Consider the following 20,726-nt stretch of genomic DNA (forward strand, 5'->3'; position numbering starts at 1 on the left):
TAATAAAAAAACATCCTAAATATTTCTTCCTCTTGATACATTTCTTGGTTTCTAAAATATTCTTCTGCCATTCTGCTCTCTGCATGAAACTCAACAGGCCCCAACATGTCTCAGCACTATCTGGTTCTTTTACCAAGATCTAGGACACTGATACAGATGTAAGAGACACATGAAATACATCTAGACAAAACATGCATTATGTATATTTAAATGCAGTGTGTACTTGTTTTTAGCATCTGACAAAGTTTGGTGGCACAGTGAGTAGACTGACACCCAATGGGATCTCTCTAAAGTGCTTTCACCACCTCAAAGAGACGTATATAAACAACATGACCCAACCGTTCAATTTTCTTATAAATAAAAACTGCAACACATATTCTAAATGATAATATAGAAACGTGAAAGGTTGCTTAACCGATTTTAATAACATGACATAAAGCCCCTACACTTGATAGAATCGTTATGCAAAATACATAGATGAATACTGTCTTCTTTTAAAAATATAAAATAAATAAGCAAGACATGTGAAAATAGGCAAGTTTCATTAAATAAATGAAAATTTTAAAAAAAGAAACTTTTGCTTTCCATATCATTTGAAGAAGGGAAATTATCATTTTAAACAATATTCAAGTTTATTAAACAAATTAAAAAAAGTATTATAAAATGTTTAACTGTCATCAGCTTCGAGGTTTATGTTGCTCCCGAATTTTGCATATAACTGAACTTTCAGATCCGCTAACACTCGCTGAATTGATTCCACTCTGGCTTCTAAAGCGTCGATTTCTTCTTGCAAATTTTTCTGGGGGAAAAAAAATCATTTAAATTAATTCTATTCAATGGATGGTTTCTGAGCATCTGTGGATGAAATAATATTTGGGAAGAATTTTTAGGTCAAACTTTCTAAACTTGGGACAGGCAGCTAAATAACATGGATAATTAAATCTAAACCAAAAGTCTGAATATGGCCATTTTTAATTCATGATTTATATTTGCTTATTACAGAATAAATCAAGCCTGTCTTCTCGGTTTTTGCTGATTTAAAAAACAAAATGGATAAAAGAAAATTAACTCCTAAATTATCACACCCTAATAAAGAAAGAACTTCTATACAAACACTTCTGGTAAACAGTTTATCACAGGCCTGGCTTCTAACACAGCCTCTTCCAACTTCCCACAAAAATAACTATGAAACTAGAAGAAAGGATAAAAATTCACATGACCACCACTAATTAAGAATAACAACTTAGTCAGAATCTGAGAGAAATTTTCACCAACTGCAAGGCCCCTGGAGCCACTCTGAGAGAACGCTAACGAGGGCCTCGTTTATGGATACAGAGCAGCACTGCCCACGTGAAACGCATGGAATGTCAGAAGTTCCTTCCTGGCCAGGATCAAAGAAAGGATTTCTCAGGGCGCCTGGGTGGCTCAGTCAGTTAAGCGTCTGCCTTCGGCTCAGGTCATAGTCCCAGGGTCCTGGGATCAAGTCCCACATCGGGCTCCCTGCTCAATGTGGAGCCTGCTTCTCCCTCTGCCTGATGCTCTCCCTGTTTGTGCTCTCTCTCTCACAAATAGATAAAGTCTTAAAAAAAAAAAAACAAGAAAAAAGGATTTCTCCTAACATGACCAAAAAAATATGAAGTCACACAAATGGCATACCCATTAATATTAGGAAGAAGGGAAGAATGCCTAGTATTGACAATGTTATTCTTTTAGAAATCTGGCTGATGAATCTCCAAGTATGGCCCCCAGATCGCTTGGAAACTCGTTGAAAACACAAATTCTGGGGCTGCGCTCCAGGCCTCCTGATTTGGAAATTCTTGGGGACGTTTCAGTGATTGGAATTTTCAACAAGTCCTCTGGGGGACTCTGATACATGCTAAAGGTCTGAGAACCACAGCTACAAGAAACAGAAATTAGACATACAGCTATTATAAAGGAGATAAAACTTCTCTACCCAGAAAACCTAGTTCATGAGTGAAATTATAACATGCAAGAAAATTATTTTAAAAAGCACAATCCTGGGGCGCCTGGGTGGCTCAGCCGTTAAGCGTCTGCCTTCGGCTCAGGTCATGATCCCAGGGTCCTGGGATCGAGCCCCGCATCGGGCTCCCTGCTCCGCGGGGAGTCTGCTTCTCCCTCTCCCACTCCCCCTGCTTGTGTTCCCTCTCTCGCTGTGTCTCTCTCTGTCAAATAAATAAATAAAATCTTTTAAAAAATAAATAAATAAATAAATAATAAAAGCACAATCCTATCATGTACCACTCATTTCTTTAAAAGCCCCTGAAAGGCTCCTCCTCGCCTCAGGGCCGGATGAGTGAAGACGGCAGCCCACAGGCCAGACCTAGCCTGATGCTTGTCCGTGCAGTTTTCCTGGAATGCGGCCACGGGCATGCATTTACATGACCTGCTTTCATGGCAATTGTGACCTAGCCCGGGTGGCTCACAAAGACTGAGATATCCGCTGTCTGGCCCGGCACAGAACGCTTGCTGACCGCTGCGAAAGTCAAGTCCATTTATCAACTTGATTGACAGAGTTCTTCAAGCTGTGGCCACAATTTCAGATGCTCCCAAATCTCCAGCAAATTAGAACTTCTCGTAGTTGTGTTTTTGTGCCATGATCTTTTTATGACCATTTACACACGACCATCGCACATGAGTCTGGAACGTCCTGCCCCCCATTCTGGGGAATACCCACTTCCTGCTGAGCCATCTTCTTCCCGGAGAGCCCCTTCTGACCACTTACTAGTTATGCTTGATGAACTTTCTCTTTCCATTTACCCTATCTACTCCCTGCAAGCAGGAACCAGGCATATTTCATTGTCCTCCCTGTGCACTGACTGGTTCATGGCAGACCCTAATACAGAGTAAGCACTCAACAAATATTCCTGGAATAAATGAATACCATAATAAAGGTTCACTAGCTGTGGCGGGGGGGGGGGAACGGGGGGGGTGGCATGTTCATAGTAGTGACAAAAACCATCAACTATCTTGAAACACTTCCCACAAGATGGTTAGGATGGTTAAAAAAGAACAGAATTATAAAATTCCACTGTGAAAGAAAAGATTTAAACACAAGCGGAAACACCAATGTTTCTGCATAAAAAGATTCAGGAGTAAAAATGTTAGTTCTTCCCAGGGTTTATTAAATATGGGTTTAATTCGGAGAAATTTTTGCTTTCTACGACATTTAAAGAAGGAAGACTAACATTTTAAGTAATATCCAGATTAATTAAGCAAACTACAAAAGAATTAGAAAATGTTTGATTGCCATCAGCTTCTCATGCACAATGTGACCGCTCCTTTCACAGACAGTTGGAGGGCATGTGAACTGGAAACTATTTTCCATATCATGTCTCAAATGCCTCAAATGTTGCCAATAAATCCATACTCTGATCCAGTAATGACACCTGTCTGGTCATTTCCTTAAAAGAATTTCCTAAATGTGAAAAAAACACTCAGATGTAAGAATGCTCACTGCAACATTACTGTAGGAAAATACTGGAAACAAATTCACGTTAACAAGAGGAGGGCAGTGAACGGAACTGGTGTCCACTAGCATGATGTTTAACAGTCGTCAAAAATGATGTTTTTAAAGCATATGTGCTTGGCCCAGAGCAGGCCCCTGGTGAAATCATTTGCTGAGCAAATGAACATTAAATAGAATGAGAAAGTACTTCTGGTGGGAGGTTAACTGACCAAAATGTGAAGCAAACCTACACAGAGAAAAGAGAAGGTAAAAACATAAAACCAATGAGAATGTTCATGATGGATAGTTACCTCTCGGTAGTGGGATTATAGGCAATTTTCCTTTTCTACCTTATAATACTCTATAGTTTCCACACAGTTAGAGCATGGGTTCTGGAGTCAAAAGGCCACTGTGTCACCTTGAGTAAGCCCCACGACCTTTCTCAGCCTCTATCTACCCTTCAATCTCTTCAATTCTAAATTGGGATGAATGGGCCCTATCTCACAGAGCCCTTGTCAGAATTAAATAAGATCATGCCTGCAAGGCTTTCACTGCATGCCTGGGACATTGTAAAAACCCATGGAGTATTATTACCTAGTACCCGTTATTTCCCTACACCTGGAATTAGCGTGTCCTTTGAAACACACACCCTAAAGGGAGCGTTAGCCTCCCTCACCCAGGGAAAAACTCCAGCATACCTTTGCTTCTTCTAACATTTCCTGTGTTTCTTCTTGAGAATGGCTAATGAAAACATCACCGATTTGATAAGGTATCATTAAGCAATCATCATCTGCAAGCATGATGTCCTCACAAGCATCTTCTAAATTCTGGAGTTGTTTCTAGAAACACAAAAGCAAACGGCAATGAAAAGCACACTCAAAATTTGCTGAGAGGGGTGAGTAGCCAATTTTAATTTGGGGACACCAACTCTGTGAAAGACCCTTTCGCAAAGGTATCATCACACTAACCTAAGACTTCCTTACGTTTCTAGATGGCATTTCCTAAGGAAGCCCTCAAGAGCTAACTCATTGTCCTCTAGCTACTTCCAGATTGCTACAAGCGCCTGTGGAGGACAGTGGGCATCTGTGGCCACTCAAAATGTCCTCCTACCCTAACAGGTTCCACTTGGTGAATTCTGCCTTCCTATGGTACAACAGAAACAGAGCAAACCGCCATTGCTCAGCCTCGCCTGATGAGAGGAGGAAAGTAGCTACAAACTGACATTCCACCAGTCAACTGCGCTGAACTGGACCTCGGCTCAGAAGGTCACACGAGGAAAGGATAGGCACAGGCCTGATGTGCGGGGCGGGCAGGGGCCGGGGTGGACCCAGCTGAAGGCGGTGGCGGGCTGTGGGATCACTGCAAATAGCAGCAGTTCCATCACCAGCCACGGTCTCTGAGACGCGGTTCTGCGGCCTGCTCCCAGAGCCCCTGCCCAGGCTCATCCCCTCAACAATCTGTAAGTTCTCACACAGCCCTTCAACAAGGTCTTTTTTCTTAAACTAACTAGAGTGGATTATATCATCTGCAACGAAGAGCCCAGAGAAATAGAATCACTGAATTCAGTTTTAAAAAGCTACAGTACATTGGCGCCTGGGTGGCTCGGTCGTTCAGCATCTGCCTTCGGCTCAGGTCATGATCCCAGGGTCCTGGGATCGAGTCCCGCATCGGGCTCCCTGCTCCGCGGGAAGCCTGCTTCTCCCTCTCCCACTCCCCCTGCTTGTGTTCCTGCTCTCGCTGTCTCTCTCTCTGTCAAATAAATAAATAAATAAAATCTTTAAAAAATAAAAAAAAAATTTTTTTTAAATAAAAAGCTACAGTATAGGGGTGCCTGGGTGGCTCAGTTGATTGTCTGACTCTTGATTTCAGCTCGGGTCGTGATCTTGGGGTTGTGGGATCGAAACCCACATCAGGCTCTTGGGATTCTCTCTCTCCGCCCCCCCAATACCCCGCTTGCACGCACTCTCTCCCTCTCTCAAAAAAAAGCTATAGTATAAAGACCTTTCATTTTTCTTAAATAAGATACATTTCTTTAGTACCTTTTTTACTTCTATTTCCTCCTTCAGCTCTGTGATTCTACTTGTATTCCGTGCAAATTTGTTTATCTTTTGTTGATCTTCAAAAGTAACGTTGACATCTTCTGCAGCCTGAAAAAAACATTTAAAATTTTTTGTAGAATTAATTTTCCTGGAGAAGTTATAGGTTAGCTTTTTATATAACTCTGAAATAATTCAATAAACTATTTGCTCTCATACAGTCAAGAATCCCAAAAGGTACAGAAAATCACAAACACAGGCCTTATAAGTTTTTGCTCCACAACCTGAAGATTTGTTCATACATCTGTCACCTCTTCTGATAGTCTACAGAATAAAGCGTAAGCTACAAAAACATTCCAAATATAAACAACTAAGAATAAGTCCTGAATCAAGTCAGCCAACTTTGGCCTAGAGCAGAATTTCTCGAGTTAGAACATTCTTTCATCCAAGATAACTCAGGGAGCAAATGATGTGGTAGTGAGTTCTGGTAAATGCTTCATACCAGTTTCTGCTCTCACAGTTAAAACCTGCATAAGCTTACTAAAGCTGTCAGAAATCTGACAGTTTCTAATGTTTAATGCAAATGATATACCGGCTAGAAGGTTACTACATATTTCAGTGGCTATTATTTCACACATGGTAAAAATTATGTTTCTTTTAATGCAGAACCTGTTTACATGTCTTCATTAAGAATAAGGTATAATGTACTATAAAATGATTAAAATCGAATGTTTAAAAATATTTACTGTGATTAAATTTGTAAACAAAATTGGAGTACTCAGATGACATACAGTATCTATAAAATCATAAAATAACATTCACTGAGCTCTTACTATGTATCAAGAACTTTCTACGTGCTTTATCTTCACTGTTAATCCTCTAGTAAATCTCAGTAAGTAGGATCATTAGGAAGTAGCACTATTTTACAGATGAAGAAAGTGTGGCACAGAAAGGGTAAGTAATTTCCCCAAAGTCCCACAGCCAGTAAGCGGTAGAATTCGATTTCAACCCAGGTAAGCTGACTCAGGAGTCCAGACGGGTCCACCAGCTCTTAGAAACTGAAGGTGAAAATGCGTGTGGGCAAGCAATCATGCACATTTGTAAGAGGCAGCAGGAAGTCCTTGGCTTTCATCAGATTCTCAAAGGGGAACCATGTATTAAAAAAAATAATAATAATAATTAAATACCAGATTCTCCTTAGGGATTCCCCTCATTTATAAAATAAGAACAAGAGCACCTGTAAAGGAGGAAAGAGAGAGAGAGAGAGAGAGCTTCAACAAAGACTATTTTTGCTCTTTTGAAATGAGTCACAACAACCACACCTCATCCCTTCGGCCTGGTCTCTCATCACCAGTCACATAGAAGTGTACACTTTTATTTCTCCAGAGGTTGAAAGGCAACCTGTTGTGTCAAGCAAGATTGGAGCTCAGTGGACAGAACACCAAGGCAGACACCTAGAACTCAGCACCACCCCCCCGGGGGGCTCTCAACACACAAGCACTTTGACATGCATCAGGCTCAGCATCAGAGACCCAGAGGATATCCTGAAAAAAATCCTTTAGATCATGATATATATAGCTTTGAATGTTCAACCTTGTGCATGATTTTTATGAACGTGGAAGTTGGGAAACACTGAGCTGCACTACAGAAACCAAAGGAAAGTCCATATTCAGATATTTTGGCATTCAAGTGACTTTGCCTACATAAGAACTAGCAATTCCTGAAGCAAACAGGGACCGGAGAATTCTAGAGAGTTCCTGCTTGCCTGCAGAGTTTAAATACTGAGGCCCTGAAAACATACTGAGTATGTATTTATAGACGCATCTGTCATCGTGAGGCTTGAACGGGGTAATTCCCATGAAAGCGACTACCACGGGGCCGGCCTGACACACAACTGAGGCTAATGTATTGTTTCTTAATTTGAATCTAAGTCCCGCTTGATCAGACTCACACAGACACAGTTTCTGAAAAGTTGTGGAGGAATCTGGCCACCTGTTTCTATCTTTCCAAAGCAGGCATTTCCTGTCCTAGCCTCACCGCACAGTGCCCCAGCATGTACTCGGGACCATGTACTCTGTTTCCTTAACTGTGGTTTTCTCACTGGGGTTACGGGCTACAGTCGGCGTGTGAAGTCCGTGGTTAAACCGCACGCCACCCAATGGAGTTCTGTTTACAGCAAAAAGTGAGAAGTCAGCACCTTCCATGGCTAACGCCAGTGGCCTGTTTTCACCCCACTGTTCTGGTGGGTGGGTTCTGGAACACTCCTACATTGCGCGAAGCTTCATTTTGGCGGGGAAGGGCTAATTCTTAACTGGGGATCCAGAGACGCTAAGAAGTCCCTTTACCCCCTGAAATTGTGTGCAGCATGGCATGTCCTGTATATGTGCATTCCTCTGGAAGGGTCTTCACAGTTTTCCTCAGATTCTCAAAGGGATCCACACCCCCAAAGGTTAGGGACTCCTGCATTAAGAGAAGCCAAGGCAGTTGTACTCACTGCTGCTCACAAAGTCACGAGAACTCAAGAGAAAGGAGTTCGTTCTTTGAGACAACACAGAGTGGTTGAAATAGTAAATGGATTCAAATCCAAGCAAGCAGGAACCTGGACAAATTATTCAATTTTTTGTAGCCACCTCAGGTTTGTTACCTGTAAAATGGGGACGCTAGTTCCTCCTACCTTGCAGGGGTGATAAAATGAGGACCTGTGGATGGAGTCACCTTTCAATAAATGAGAGCTAAGTGCTTTATTTCCTGAACAATGTTTACCAAAAAAATCATTAGAGAGGAAGAACAGCCAAAGCTCTAGAAGAAAATTCTGCTAGGCCGGGAAGAAATATATGACTGCTCAAGACTCAAAGTGGAAATTAAAATTCCCTGGACCCTGACTGTACCCTTTTCTTCAAATCAGCATCTTACAGGATTATGAGAGGAAAGTGAACCACACTCAGTCTTGCCCCACTGAGTCTTGGCTATTACCAGCAGAATGTGGACTGACAGCTGAGTCCATCAGTGTTCTAAAAGCCTAGGAGAAGGAAATTCTGGCCAATTTCAGTCTGCCTTTATTTTTGTTTTTTAAAGGTGTCTGCCAAGTCTCCATGATATACAATTTTGCTTTGTATTTTTACTCACTTTTCACGCCTACAGTACAGTCATTCATTTAACAAGTACTTGGTAAATGTCTCCCACATGCCAGAAAACTGCCATAGTCCAACCACCCTCATGAATACCTGCAAGCTTACATTCTAGAGAAGGAGATGAGCAAAAGACAAGGTGAACAAGATGATGCTAGATGATGATGATACACGTGATGCGGAATGCAAAACAGCGTAGAGGCCGCAAGTGTTAGGAGCTAAGGAGTGAGGGGGGCTTCCTTAGACAGGGAGGTCAAAGATGGCCTCTCTGGGGAGGGGACATTTGTACTGAGGATCAGGGACAGAAATCAAACACAGTCCTCTGATGGGCAAAAACCAGATCTTGGAAAGCAGACCTTTGGAGAGGAGAGGACTAAACCACCTCACCTAAACATCTCACCAGAAAAGCCATGACCCACTGGGACGTCAATGTGTTACAAATGTAAAGTACTCCAAACTGCAAACAGTTTTTATTAAACTCGAGAGGCTATCCCTATGGTATTTCATGCTCATGGTATTTGAGAGGCTCGAGAGGCTATCCCTATGGTATTTCATGACATACCCGTTTGCTCCCAGGGCGGGCAGAGAGCCAGAATGTATGTACAGTTAACCTATCAGAAATCGTTCACAGCACTGGAAAACACCTGCAGGAGGCTGGTGCATCTATCATGTCAGTCTTACAAGACAAAGAAGAAAATCCTTCCTGCTCTGGCCACCACCCACCCGTCGATACGTTCATTTGCTATCTTGACTCAACCTCCCCCGATTCTCTGCCATTCTGGCCACCTTTTCTTTAAATGCACCCAGCATCTCTGCGGGGGATACTGCCCCTCTAGAACACCTCATCCCTTTCCAACGTTCTCTTCCCCTCCTTATGTCATCATAGAGATCACACCTTCTCACGAAAGCCTTCTCTGGTCACCCACAGACCTTATCCCAGCCCTCATGTCACAAGTCCTTTCTGTCATAGTTCTTAGCAAAGCTGGAAATTCTACAGTTTTCTGTGTGACTATTGAGTAATGCCTGCTGCTCTCCCCCAGAACGAAAGTCCTACAATGCTATGAGGATAAGGGGATATAAGCATTATTATTGCTCATCACTGCTTTTCACCTAAAACTGAAATTGTGCCATATTACATGCTCAAAAAGTTTGCTGAATGAATGAAAATATGTTGGTAATCAAAAGTTTTGCCAAGTCCAAGGTTCAAATAGTTTTCCTACCATTCCCTCGACCTTTACTTCATCTCTCTGCACTTCGGTGTGCACACCTGTCAAACGGGGCAAGGGGAGTTGGGGGGGGGGAGGGATATGCAACTAGTATCATCTACGGAATTAAACACCATACCTAACAGAGGGCCCAATTTACTTATTTATTTATTTTTAAAGATTTTACTTATTTATTTGACAGAGAGACTCACAGAGAGAGCAGGAACACAAGCAGGGGGAGCGGGAGAGGGAGAAGCAGGCTTCCCGCCGAGCCGGGAGCCCGATGTGGGGACAGATCCCAGGACCCTGGGATCATGACCTGAGCCCAGGGTGGACCCTTAAGGACTGAGCCACCCAGGCGCCCCATCAAAGGGCCCAATTTAAATACAAAACAGAGGTGGGGTGAATCTCACCAAGTGTCATACTCATCTGAATCACCTTAACCCTGAACCCTACCCTGGTACTCAGTGAGGGTTTGTGGATGGCAGAGCAACAGAGTGAGCAAATCACCCTGGCTCGCCTGGGGCAGTCCTGGTTTTCACACCCTCCAATATGCCCCGACTATGCATACTGCTGAGTATGAGAGCCAAGGAATTTGAAGCTGAATGCAAGCAAATCCCTTCAGCCAGGGGGCTCTCATCAGACAGGACGGAAGTTAAAAACAAAGGCTCTAGAGTCAGAACTGTGCTCACTGTAATGCTAACTTTGCCTGTGTACTTCAACGGCCTCATCTGTAAAATCAGGATGAAAGCAGGACCGGGGGTAAGACTGGAATAGGGCACACAACTCGCCCAGACCTAGCACACAGTAAAAAGGAAAGCCTCCGTAACTACCAGATGTTTTTATTTCTTTGCCCCCCTCCCCATCTTCTTCTTCTTCTTCTTCTACCTAGACATTTTTAGGCACCCTGTAGACTCAGGGACTCATACGCTGTAGGGAGGAGTTCGGCTTGCTAAGTAGAATGAAAGGTGGGCTTTGGGAAAAACAAAATAAAGCCCGAGTTTGAACTCCAGCTCTGCCTCCCGGCTGAGCCATTTTGGGGCCACCAACCACTCCGTGAAGTCTCTCCACCTGTAAAGCGGGAGGAAAACGTGTCCTGGCTCAGTTGCTGGGAGCACCAGGGATAGGGAGCGGGCGGCTCCTTGGCCCCGGCCGTCATCCATCCTCAGCATGGAGAGTCTTGGTCCGGAAGCCCAGCGGCAGCGGGGCTGGCGGCCGGCGGCTCAGGGCTACACCCAGGGGCTCTGGGGCCAAATAACCCGGGGACGCAGGGTGCTGCTCCGCCCCTCACAGCGGGCCGACCTTGGGCCGGCGACTCCACCTCCCTGGGCCCCGGCTTCCTCATTTGCAAAGGTCGGTGCCGGCAGCGGCCGCGCTTCTGGACTTGTGAGGGTTAAACGTGACAACCCCGGGGAGATGCCCAGCGCCATGGCCAACCGCCGCCCGCGGGACCTGCGGCTTCTCACACCGCCAACGACAAGGCCTGGGCCGCGGGTCCTCAGGCCCTCCACGGCCGTCCTCGGCACCGCGAGACGCGACCCACAGGCCCCCGACGGTCCCGGCCCGGCTGCCCCCGCCTCGGCGGGCCGGGGGCCTAAGAAGACCTCCAGCGAGCCGGGCGCGGGGAGGCCTCGCCGCGGGGCCGCCCTCAGGGCCGGCGGCTTCGGCCCCCGGCCGCGCACCGGGCTTCGGGGCCGCGCACCCCAGGCACACCGCGCCCGGCCCCCGGCGGCCGACCCCCGCCCGCTGCCCGAGCATCCCGCACCCGGAGCGCCCCACTCACCGCCTTCTTCATGGTGGCCGCCATCTTGGGACTGGACTAAGGCGCGCGGCGGGGAGGGCCGCAAGGGCGCGCTCCGGCCGCAGGCCGTCTCGCGCTCCCCGCGGGCTCAGACCTCCGCGCAGACACAACACTGTCTCCATCTTCCTTCCTCCTGCGTCTTCGACCCGCGATTCCTAACGTGCGGGACTCAAGGAGGAAACACATCCTGGAAGGACTTGGTACGTGCCAGTTAAAGGCACAGGCAACGCCCTGTGGGCCGACAGAAAGTGGGGGGTGTGGCGAACCGCCCCCGGGTCCCGCGGCGGGCAGCAGGGGGCGCCCCGCGCAGCGCAGCGGGGCCGGGGGCGGGGCCCCGAGTGGACGGAAGGGAAGGTCTCTTTCATCAATTGCACAAACTGTAAGAAATCGGCATTTTTGTCAAAGAGAGCTAAAAACAAATGACCTTGGCTCCAAGATGTGAGATGTATGTGCCCTGATGATTCGCATGGTATAAAGGAGGAAGTACTATTAATTTATTCAACGGTATTAACGAGTAATTACCGTATGCCCTGACACTTGTGCCACCCTATTTTTTTTCTTTTTCTTTGTGTGTGGGGGGGGGTTCCTTTACACTCTTAACGCTTACTGAACGCCCCAAAGATCTTCTCTTTACATAGGTTATATTCATCGATATCTACCATTTAAGAAATTAAACTGAGAATTTTTTTAAAACATTAATTCATTTAATGAATAAACCCATTCCGTAATAATATACGTAACATTTTAAATTATACGAAATCATCGGAAACTGGCATGGGCTTCTGAAAACAAGGAAGAGGAAGAAGCCCGTAAGCACTGTTGGGCCGGCACCCAACAGTGCTTTGTACAAGGGGCTCTGGGTGGTGGGCTGCTCACCAAGACAGAGTCTCAGGGCCTGGGAGAGTGTTGATTGATCCGGACAGACGGACAGACAGCGGGCTGACTCTTGGCCACCATGCTGCTGGCTCTTCCGACTCTGTCTCACCATCTCTCTCACCCCGGCCCCAGCCCTGGCATCCTTTGAGCCGATCTCTTCTCCAGCACAGAGCCAGTTCTGTAAGTACAAATGGGGCCTTTTGTGTCTTCCATCGAGCATCCTCTCCTTTCCTTAAATTTGAGCATTTCCAACCTCGCTTCTGGTTCTTCCCCTATCTGTCTGGACCAATAAAAGAAAGAAGTCTGTGGTGCCAATGGAAACAACTGGAGACCGCAGGTCAGGAAGGAAAATCGCCAGTCACCACTTGAGAATACCATCCCCACTAAGGGTGACTGAACTCAGTCCCTTATACCAAGTTGAAAATTGGCCATCCGTTGACTGGACTCATGATATGGTGTTATTAAGAGCTATGAGAAAGGACACTGAAAATAGTAATAATAAAAGACTGGGGAACCACTAGTAGGAAAACTTCATGAGGAAGATACAAGGAAAGAAATGGTAAGTATGTTGACTGGGAAAACTGAGGGGGGAAAACCCCGCCTACCCATCTACTTGGATTGACACGTAAGCTTCACAATTGTCCAGACATGTCCTGGTTTAAGATTCCGTCACAAAGCAATGACGGGATTTCATAGCGGTACGTGCCCGTGTGCCTTCCAAAATCCGCGCCGTCTGAGCCAGGCTTCTGGTTCTGAGACTTAGACGGGAAACCTTGATGGAATTACACTTTCACGTTGGCCGGGAGGAGTAAGGGGCAACGGGAAGCCAACCCTATTATCACGTGGTAATTTGTTCCGGGCCTGCAGGGGGCGCCCAAGGATCGTGTTAGCGCAGCCATTCAAGGCAATGCGGATGCTATTTTACCAAAATACATACAGGACTATTATTTTCTTAATTTTTAAAAATATAATCTACTTTTAAAATTTAGAATAAATATATTTTAAAGGGGCATTTAAAAATCTCTGACTTAAAGTGAAAACCAGTCTCACTTGCTGTTGGAGCAGATCTTAAGTAAATTAAATCTCTACTCTGGGATGGCTCTTGAGAAATTGTTTCAGCCGAGATTTGATCCAAAGGGGTAAGGTAACAGACAAAAAGGGAGCAGGACCAGGTGCTGCACCTGGGTGCCTTCCTTACATGTCCACCTCCGGGCACCTCATCTGCTTGACCTCCCTCCCAGTGTGGGAGGGGTGGGAGAGGGGGAGTGAAGAGAACTTTCAATATGGAATAATGGTCGTTAGTCATGATATATTTAAAGAAACAGAAGAAAAGGTTTGGACAGGAAAGAGAAGGAGAAGGGCAAGAGATGAAGCTGGCCATCCAACTGGCCAGCTTACACAGCTCCTCGCCTCCAACCATCTGTGGCCAGGAGGGAATAGAGACCCAGTCCCTAGTTCCCCTTTTCACAAAAAGCCAGAAATGTGGATTTTTTTAAAAATGTGAAATCTCTTGTTGTCGAAACCTTCCCTCAAACCTTCACGTATGTCAGACGGATGGAAAGCGCAGGCCACCCACTCATTTGTCACCTCCTTCCCATACTTATGCTATGATCACCAGGATTTCCTCTGTGTCCCTTCATGAATAACTCTTGACCTCCAAGATTTAAATCTAACTCAAGATTTAATCTGTCCTCTAAAGACTTCCTCGGTTCTCATCAACCTGTTCCATCTTTAAATTCTGCACTTGCATCACAATTTGGTACTTTTCTAAGCTACCACTGTATATGACTTAACCTTCTCTCTCGTACTTCTTTTGAGTATTCTTACTGAGATGGGTAATGTAAAGTAGTGTGAGAGTTTGTATATGGCTCGACAATTTTGTAAATGGTTTTGTCATGACCCTCTTTGAAATTCTCTGTCTTCCCGTTGCACTTAGGGTATAATTTAGATTTCTTACCAAGGCCTTGCCTCCATCTCTGATGTTATTTCATACCATATTTCCCCTCAGTATGCTCCATCTTCTAGGTGTCATTTGTGAATGATACATGCTCCCTTCTGCCTCAGGGCCTTTGCACCTGCTTATCTTGCTATTCAAGATGCCCTTCTCCTGTTTTTCACCTGGCCAAATTCTGTCTATCCTCAACACTCAGCCTCTGTGTCCCTCTCTCAAGAAATCTTCCTTGAACACATCCACCACCCAGAAAGAGCAGCACTCCCCCGCCACCCCGCCCCGTTATAAGCCTCTGTAGCACATTTTTTTTTTAAATATGTCCCTCCTGTTATACTGGGAGCACCAAGCGGAGCCGACCATGCCTGTTTCTTCATCTTTATAATCACAGTACCAACAGGGAAAGTAAGGGATTGACAGATACCAATGAATAAATAAATGTGTGAATGAATGTGTTAATTAAAGATTAATACAGTATTATATAAAACAATATAGCCGTTGATAAATTCACTCAGCAACACCGTACAAGAGTCTATAGTGTATTTCCATTCACTTTGTGTGTGTGTGTGTGTGTGTGTGTGTGTGTGTGTGTGTGTGTGTGTGTGTTAGATCTGGCTCTAGTGTCTCACACAGTGAGCACGTGGACTCATTGCCTGAGCAAGCCTTCCCTTCTTCACGGGGTGGCCTGTGACTCCAGGATCTGACGTTTTATTTTTCTCTTTGCAACCCCTCAGGAACTGTGCACTCTCTTGTCTACACTCTGCAAAGCAAGATTACACAAAATCAAGGAAACCTCTCTTTGGGACAAAATATAACCATCTCTCACTAGTATGAATTCTTACCTTAAATTTTACCTGGCAAAAAGCAAAGCACTTTCCAGAGCCCTCAAATATATGCATTGGATTTAGGCCTTTTTATAAAACAGATCTTTAACTAGCCTGTTTATTTCAAGGGTACATGCTTATAGCAATTTTGATATTGAGAAGCAAGTCAGAACTTGTTATAAGTAACAGTCACAACATAGCCTCAAATTAAAATATATAAATTCCCTGGTGTGATTCATTCAACAAGAACCTCATTTACACCTAACATTGAGCCAGGCAGCCTCGTCACATAGATGCTGCTCTTAAAAGGATCTGTTTTGTCGTGGAATGGGCATCTACTATCTTTTGAATACTTTTCTCTATATTTAGGGTCATTTCCAGGTCACGAGTGTCAGCCCTCCATCCTGGAAGTCAGAACTTAATTTCCTAGCATCCTTGAAGCTCCGATGCAGGCCTGTGGATCTGGGTCCGGCCAATCAGATTCCCCAGTGGCGGACTGGCGACCAATGAGGAGAGAACAGTGGAGGGAGGTGCCCGGAACCAGGAGGTGAGAGCAACCTGGCAGAGGAGGCTCGGGTGTCCTGAAGCAGCAGGAAGAGAGCCCTTGGCCTCAGTGACGCAGACCCAGAGGTGCTGAGATTGTAGCAGCAAGCAGTCCTACAGGTTCATCTCAATGTCATCCCTAGCTGTTTACCTCCACTGTGGATCCCGGGTACCTCACAAAGGGTCTGTACACATTTCAACTTCCTTTTTCAAATTCTGCTATATCTAGCTACAAAGTCCTGCTCTTCAACACAAAGAACCCCACAGAGTTGTTTCTTCTAAAGGAAAGTTATTCCTCTGTCATTGGAAATTCAGCCGAGATGATCAGGAGATGGAAAGGCAAAATGGCACAGCATCCCTTAGGCTGCTGTGGGGGCAAAAATCCCCTTGCTACGTTGCCAGCCCACACACCAATGCCAACTATGGACGCTGAGCTGATTTTCATTGTTTTCTGTTTTATAAATCACATACTCAAGTAACCCATGGGGTGCATTTGTGTCGGATTGACACAGGCCTTCATGAAGAGACGCCAGCTGAAGCCAACACCTCCCCGAACCAGCACAACCCACAGCCACAGAATCCTCGTGAGCTGGGAGGACTTCCACATGCACATGGCAAATGGATCGAGGGAAAGGGAAGGGGCCACTGCCTGATGCTTGGAAAACCTCAAAGGCGTCGGGAGGAGGCTGAGCCAACAAACCTGGCTCGATTTTTTAAGACAAACAAAGGACGGGATTGAAGATATCATGGGACTCAGTGTTGTCAATCATTAATGCTTCCGTGGTCTCCGAGCAAAATCCTTGGCAGGTACTGACGCCAAAGAGGGGCAGAAGAAGCAGCCCCTGCCCATGCCCATTCACTGCCACCAGAAGAGAAATGAATGCTAAGAAATGTGTAGAAAGCAGTTAAATAAAACGAATAAACATTTTCATTGTTTAAGAATAATTCTACTTCTGGCCACCGATTCTGAGAAAATAGGTCTAAAAACCATAAACAGACTATTTATACAAGAGTGCTTAGGAAAGCAGTGTTTATAAAAATGAAGCATCTCAACTACTCTTAACGATTTGGCAAAAGAGACCAGTGTAAGTGGCCCATAGGGTCCTTCCCTTCATAAACACTTGTCGCAATGCCCATCCTGAAAAGTAGCAGCAGAGGGAAATGTGGAAAAACAGATCAGATGCAAAATTACAATCCAGTTTTGTTTCTAAAAATTATATGTATATAGATATAGATAGATACACTTAGAAACGTATCAGAATGAAATACATAAAGATGTCAATATATAACCGTGATTTTGTAGATATCAGGAATTGAATGGAACTTTTTACTTCCATCTCTATAATTTTCTGTATTTTTAAAAATTTTTTTAATGAATATGGATTAATTTGTATTCAGGAAGAAATTAATATTAAGGTAATTGATATGTAATAATGCAAGATATAATGAAACCTGACGCAAGCTATAAGGTGAGCACATTGTGATTCTAGCTAGAATCTAAAAGTCTACCCATAGATAGAATATATAGGAGGAAATACACAGAGCTATTCTTAGCAGTTGTCACTGGGTGGTAACATGAAATCTAATTATTTTATCTTATTTGCACTTCCTTAAATTTATTTTAATGATTATATATTACTTTAATAATATTTGGGACACTTCTTTTTCAAGATAGGACTATGGTCCTACCCTTCTCAATAAAGAAGGCTAGATAATTTTCACATTCCATCCATCACAGGAGCTCAATCATCAGAAGCAAAGGATTTAAATCTAAATAGGTCCTCCACATTACTGTCCTAAGTTTCTGAGAAGGAACAAGAAGCTCCCTGAGATATTAAATAGTTAACAACAATTTTTTTAAATTTCTAGAAATTTCCATCTTTAATGTAATGAGCACGAATCTTATAAAGCATGTTTGCTGCTAGAAGTAGCGTTCAGGGGCACCTGGGTGGCGCAGTCAGTTAAGCGTCTGCCTTCGGTTCAGGTCAGGATCCCAGGGTCCTGAGATTGAGTCCCAGTTGGGCTCCTTGCTCAGCAGGGAGCCTGCTTCTCCCTCTGCCTGCCGCTCCCCCTGCTTGTGCGCTCTCTCTCTCTCTCTCTCTCTCTGACAAATAAATAAATAAAATCTTTAAAAAAAAAGTAGAATTTATCTATAATCTATAAATGTTTGTTATAAGAAATTATTTTGCTGACTTAAGCTTACCTAAATATACTTTTTTATAACAAACCCAATATTAAATAGATATAAAGATACAGAGAGATCTCGCTCTACCCCCCTCATCCATATGAAGATTACATTTAATTGTCTGCCCGAGAAGAATTACTCCTCCTAAATATGTGGCATTTGTTTCCCCACATCTATCCAGTTCCCCTTCTGGCAACAGCCCTGATTTGAGTTTAGAGAGCTGCTTCTTCCTCCCTCCGGTGGTCAATATTACGTGTCACTTGCACAGACATTTGGCCAAACGGTTTGTGTGTGTCTGTGAAAGTGTTTCTGGGTGAGATTACTGTTTCAATCATAGACTGAGTAAAGCCCTTCCTAACGTGGGTGGGCCTCATCCAATCAATTGAAGATCTGAAGAGACGGAACAAAAAAGGAGACAAAGAGCGAACTCTTCCTGCCTGACCGCTGAGCTGAGACACTGGTCCTTTCCCGTTTCCAGACTTGAACTGACACATCAGTTCTGCGTTTCCAGCTTGCCAGCTGTGGATCTTGGGATTTACCTCTGTAATCACGTAAGCCACATTTTTATAATATCGATCTATCCTATCTATCTATCTGATTACCTATTCATCCACATTCTATTGGTTCTGCTTCTCTGGAGAACCCTGACGCACTTAGTCCGTGTCGTCGGGACGGGCTCTGACACTCTCCTAGAAAGGGGAGCACAAAGAACAGGCTTCAGCCAATCAGCAAACGGTGGCCACACGATTGTTCAGGAATCAGCCCATGACCAAACTTAGGCCCATGAGAACCAGGGCTTCTGATTAGCATGGGCACCAGAAGATCTCTCTTCCTGCTAGCTGTGAACCTGTAGGAATGAAGGTTCTGGAACGGGGGCCAGCATCTTGCCATGTAAAAAGTGAGCTAGTTTGAAAATGGAGTCAACACAGAAGCGAAGCTGAAAAGTGGACAGAGGTGAGAGAGAGAGAGGGCCTGAATTTTGAAAGTGTGGCCCTGGACCCACTGAGCTAAGCTAGCTCTTATCCTGAACTTTTCAATGACATGAGTCAATTCTTTATTTGCCAATGGGATTCTGGCTTCATTTCCTGTGACTTATAATCAAAAGAGTGTGAACTGGTATGTTCCAGCCACAGCAATGTCTTGACAGAGCCTGAGACAAAGGCTTACTGCAGGGAGTCAATACTGGGAGGTGACCCTGGGGAACCAGAGCAGGGGGTGGGGGTGGGCGGTGCTGGGAAAAGTGAAAAAGGGGAGGACAGGAAGCTGTTCCCAGGGCCGTTACTGAGCTAGTTACCCTGTGGGCACCTGGACCTACCCTTCCTGGGAACTCTTTGAGATACTGGGTACCACGTATCACCGACTTGTTCTCACCACAAAGACATCACCTACCCACCCATTCGAGTTTGGTCAAGGGTTTCCCTGGGGGGTTAACGTCTTTGCACTTCCAGGTTAGTTCTTGTACCAGAATGGCCGCAGAAGCTACCTGAGGCCAGCAGCAAATCCCCAGGAGGTGAGGCAGAGCTGAGTAAGGCGCACCTTTGCACAGTTGTTTGTTAGGCCCAATGGCCAGGGTGGAAAGATAGGTCCAGGTTGGGTAGAAGACAAAGCACTAAAGATACCCAACACCGTTAAGTATCAGTTATGAGCGGAACAGGAATGCCTTTCAAGATTGGACTTCACCATTTTTTTATGAACTTGGAAAAAGAGCAGGACTGAATCCTGTGGAGCCCAAGCAGGACTCAAATACTGACATCTCCTATCACTCTTACTTAAGACTAAATAATCCCCTTTGGGAATTCCCTGATGCAAAAAGTCTTAGGAAATCGTTCTGTTGCAGAACAGAGTCAGATCAATGGTGCGTAGGTAGGGGAGGGCTTTCCCCTGCAATGAATGAATGGCCCCACTGTTACTCATCACTGGAAGAGATCAGTCTGGACCTGACAGATGAGAACTAGGGAGGTGAACTTTAGATCAGGTGAAGAAAAAAACTTATTTTTTTTTCACCTTGATCCAGAATTTAAGGAGGTAAGGGGAGAGGGACCTGCCTTGTTCACTCACGCATACATGCAGCACATTATGTATTGAATGTTTCCAGACCAGCCACGTAATTTTCAGGGCCTAGTGTAAAATGAAAATGGTGGTGGTGTTGGGGCGGGGGGGGAGCGGTTGTTCAAACATTATTAACAATTTCAGTGTGGCAACAGCAGAGCATTAAACCAAGTGTGAGGATCTTCAGAGCAAGGGACCCTAAATGTCATCTGCACATCAGTCATGGCACTAAATTTCAGACATACATCAGCAAACAAGACACATCCAGCATCTGTCCTCATGAAGAGTTTAGGCTGGGATACATGCTGTTCCCTCTATCAGTCTCCCTTCCCAGGGACCTTTCACAGCCTGAGCACTTGCTAGAGTGAGTTTGATTCTGCATTAAATAATTTTTCAGGCCACTTCCTCCCTAAACCTCTGGAACTTACCTGAAGAATCAGTGATACATTCCAGTGCAGAGTGGGGACGTCTGGCTATGCTGAGGGATGTTAGGTGTGTTTCCAGGAAGCACATTTGTCCCAAGGGGCAGCTTCCTAAGGGATTGTCAAGTATAATTTTAATTATTAGCCACAGTTGGTTTATAATTTGATTTAGACCCTAAATCCCACTTTACCACACAGGGAGTTCCACACTCCCTATCCTCTTATATCTGACTGCTTAACATA

The 20,726-nt window shown here is 44.8% G+C and overlaps 1 protein-coding gene across 2 annotated transcripts; it reads right to left on the minus strand.

The window, feature by feature from the left end:
- Nucleotides 1–401: 401 nt before the first annotated feature.
- PFDN4 (prefoldin subunit 4) lies at nt 402–11,768 on the minus strand. 2 transcript variants are annotated; one of them, XM_025853418.2, is made up of 4 exons: nt 11,619–11,768; nt 5,506–5,613; nt 4,165–4,305; nt 402–799 (listed from the first exon to the last, which is right to left on the minus strand). In XM_025853418.2, exons 1-4 carry the CDS (start codon nt 11,640–11,642, stop codon nt 668–670), a joined length of 405 nt encoding a protein of 134 aa, XP_025709203.1. In that variant the 5' UTR covers nt 11,643–11,768; the 3' UTR covers nt 402–667. The 2 variants fall into 2 exon arrangements, with proteins under 2 accessions (XP_025709203.1, XP_073740047.1); XM_073883946.1 differs by lacking the exon at nt 11,619–11,768 and adding an exon at nt 6,690–6,731.
- Between the last annotated feature and the right edge of the window lie 8,958 nt (nt 11,769–20,726).

This window comes from Callorhinus ursinus, unplaced genomic scaffold (assembly GCF_003265705.2).
Source record: "Callorhinus ursinus isolate GAN/ISIS: 27379988/994484 unplaced genomic scaffold, GSC_fseal_2.0 scaffold53, whole genome shotgun sequence".
In the NCBI taxonomy this organism is placed as follows: Eukaryota; Metazoa; Chordata; class Mammalia; order Carnivora; family Otariidae; genus Callorhinus; species Callorhinus ursinus.